Genomic DNA, 2,811 nt, shown 5'->3' on the forward strand with positions numbered 1-2,811 from the left:
CACCGATCTCCCCGAGAATGTCTTCTGGGATCGTCATGCCCTTGTCTAGCACCTTCCGATAGAACTTGTCCAGGGACGTGTCCATGAGCTCCATGCAGATCCACACGTCTCCCTGAAGGTGGACAGCCACAGCTCAGCCACATCCGCCCAGGGCTACCTGGCCCAGCATCCTCCCATGCCCATCCCCATGGAGCCGGCCAGCCCCCAACACACCTCCACCCCTCAGCCCTCAGGGGATCTCTGACCTCCCAGCCCCTCCCCGACAAGGCTCGCCTACACTGCTGGGTCCACATGGCAGCCTCCCCCGACTGTCACCTTGGCTCTCCCCCGTCAGACTCCTACTTCCACGGCTCATCCCAGCTCTGACCCTGGCCGATGGGTCCCTTCACCGGCAACATACTGTCCCCCACCCCTACGCCCCATCCAGGATAGCCTTCTGAGAAGGCTGGGTGCAGCATTCCCTGGGGTAACCCCAAGCTCCTGGGCTCCCTGCCAGCTGACTCGGCCAGTGGGGAGGCTGGCCATGTTTCCTCACCTCTCTAAAGAGGGCCCCATAGAAGGTGACGGTGTAGAAACAGTCCACCGTGCGCATGTTGACATCTAGGTCCATGAGCAGGCGCTTCTGCTCCTGAGAGTTCACGGTGGCCCGGATGCGCTGCGGGGGGAGGGGCTGCGGTCAGAGCCTGGGCGGCAGGGGTGCAGCCCCAGGTGCCCCCAGTTCTGACGGCCCTGGTTCGGGGACAGTGCTCACCTTCACGGCCATGATGGTGCCACTCTGGGCATGCCGCACCTTCTCCACCACCCCATAGGCACCTCGGCCCAGCTCTGAAATGGTCACCAGGTCATCCGCCTCCACCTCAAAGTTCTTAGGGGACAGAAAGGAGAGAGGGTTCAGGGGGGCCAAGTCAGGCACCAGTGGAGATGCTGGGGCAGCAGAAGGAGAATCGCCAGCCAGTCAGACTTGTGCTCAAGTCTTGCACCAGCCACTTCTGCTGTGTCCTGGGGTAAGTCACGTAACCTCTCTGAGCTTCCCCTCACCTTCTCTAAAACAGGCACAGCACCTACATAGGAAGGCTACTACAGGGTGTCAGCACATCAGCCTGGGAAATGCTCCCAGCGGTGCTGGGTCCTAAAGAGATGCCTTTTTCCTCTCACCCTACCCTCTCAGGTGGCCAGACTCACTCATTGATCACCTATGGCGTGTAAGTCCCTGTTTCAGGCTCTGGGAACACAGACAGGACACAAGAACGGCCTTGACTCCCAGGGAGTAGCGAGGCCCTGGTCGTCTACCCTCCCTCTTGACCTGCTGCCAGAGGAAGCAAGCAGGCGGATGAACAAGACTCCTGAGCATGTCCTGTGGGCAGCACACGGCCTCCAAGCCCGGCTTCCCAAGGGAACCACTGGCCTCAGGAGGTGCCAGTGAAACGCAGGCCCTTTGGGCAGAGCCAGGGATCTGCACACTCAGCACCGTGACTCCAGCTCCCCAGGGCCCAGGAGGTAGCCACCAGATGAGCCACCTGGTCAGCATCGAGGAGCCAGGCCCCCTCTACAGCCCAGCTCTGTCTCCACCCACAGACACCTCCTAGGGTCTGTTGACACCTACCCTGTCTCCAATGGTGATGAATGCCCGGGAGTCCAGGTTCCGGGGGAGCCTGCAGGGGAGAGTGGAGGCGTGAGCCCCAGAGAGCTCTGCCCTCTCAAGGGGGTCCCCACCCCCCCCACAGTCACCAAGCATCTGTGGGGCAGCACATGGCCTGTCACATGTACACGCCCTCAGATGGGCAAGGAGGGCTCCGAGAGGACATGCGAGGCACATGGCCCCCGCAGCTGCTTAGAGGAGATGCTGCCCACAGGCGGCCTGGCCCCCAACACTGGCCCCTGCAGGAGGCCTTCCAGGCAGTGCCAGAGGAACTGAGGCCAACTCACGTGGGGCTGGGCGCCGGCGGCTTGGACATGCAGGAGATTCGTAAATCCTTTTTCCTCCTGGACTTTCCTAAAAGGGAGAGAAGGGAGCATGCAGTCAATCACTGGTCAACCAACATCCCCAGGGACAGAGAGGGACAGGTCCCAGGGGCCCGGCACAGACACAGATGCCAAGGGCCACTGTGGTCAGTGCCAGGATGGGACCCCAAGGCCTCCAGGCACCCAGAGGACATGTCCAGCCCAGGCTAGAGGGTCCAAGCCCCGCCGGTCATCCTGAAACAGTCACTCCACGGTCATCTGAGAAAAGACAGCACCCCCAAGGAAGATGAGCCTGCTCCCCAGCCCCCATGAGGCCCCTGCACTCCCAGGCCTGAAGAGTGAAAGCTGAAGTCCCAACACCCAGTACCTCTGAGCATGATCCTACTTGAGATTTACAGAAATGACCAGGTCACAGTGAGGTCACAAAGTGGAGCCCTGATCCAACACAACAGGCTCCTTAAAAAGGAGAAGCTTGGACACAGAGACAAGACATGCATCAGGGAGGAAGACGACCATCTGCGGCCGCAGCAGGACCAGTCCTGTGAAACCTAGATGGGGCTCTAGCCACCAGACAGGAAGTCCAGTATTGAAGCCACCCAGCAAGCGGGGCTTTGTCTAACAGGCATTACTCACAGCCAGGCCCATGGGCCAGGACCCTGTGTCCAGGCACCCGTGTGCAGGCCCCCTGTGTGCAGGCCCTGTATGTGTGCAGGTGCCCGTGTGCAGGCCCCGTGTATGCAGGCACCCCGTGTGCAGGCCCCCCATGTGCAGGGCCTGTGTGTGCAGGCCCCTGTGTGCAGGCCCCGTGTGTGCAGGCCCCCGTGTGCAGGCCCTGTGTGTGCAGGCGGC

At 61.5% G+C, this 2,811-nt stretch overlaps 1 protein-coding gene across 1 annotated transcript in view; it reads right to left on the bottom strand.

Annotated features, from left to right (window-relative positions):
* The window catches only part of MAP2K3 (mitogen-activated protein kinase kinase 3), an 18,118-nt gene that overhangs the window by 7,443 nt on the left and 7,864 nt on the right, over positions 1–2,811 (bottom strand). Inside the window, exons 2-6 of the mRNA XM_010842862.1 lie at positions 1,927–1,993; positions 1,604–1,652; positions 752–865; positions 536–655; positions 1–112 (exon numbers count right to left, since the gene is read on the bottom strand). Coding sequence (XP_010841164.1) covers positions 1–112; positions 536–655; positions 752–865; positions 1,604–1,652; positions 1,927–1,993 — 462 coding nt within the window. The remainder of the gene's footprint in view (positions 113–535; positions 656–751; positions 866–1,603; positions 1,653–1,926; positions 1,994–2,811) is intronic.

The sequence above is a fragment of the Bison bison genome, unplaced genomic scaffold, assembly GCF_000754665.1.
Source record: "Bison bison bison isolate TAMUID 2011002044 unplaced genomic scaffold, Bison_UMD1.0 scf7180017864180, whole genome shotgun sequence".
Lineage (NCBI taxonomy): Eukaryota > Metazoa > Chordata > Mammalia > Artiodactyla > Bovidae > Bison > Bison bison.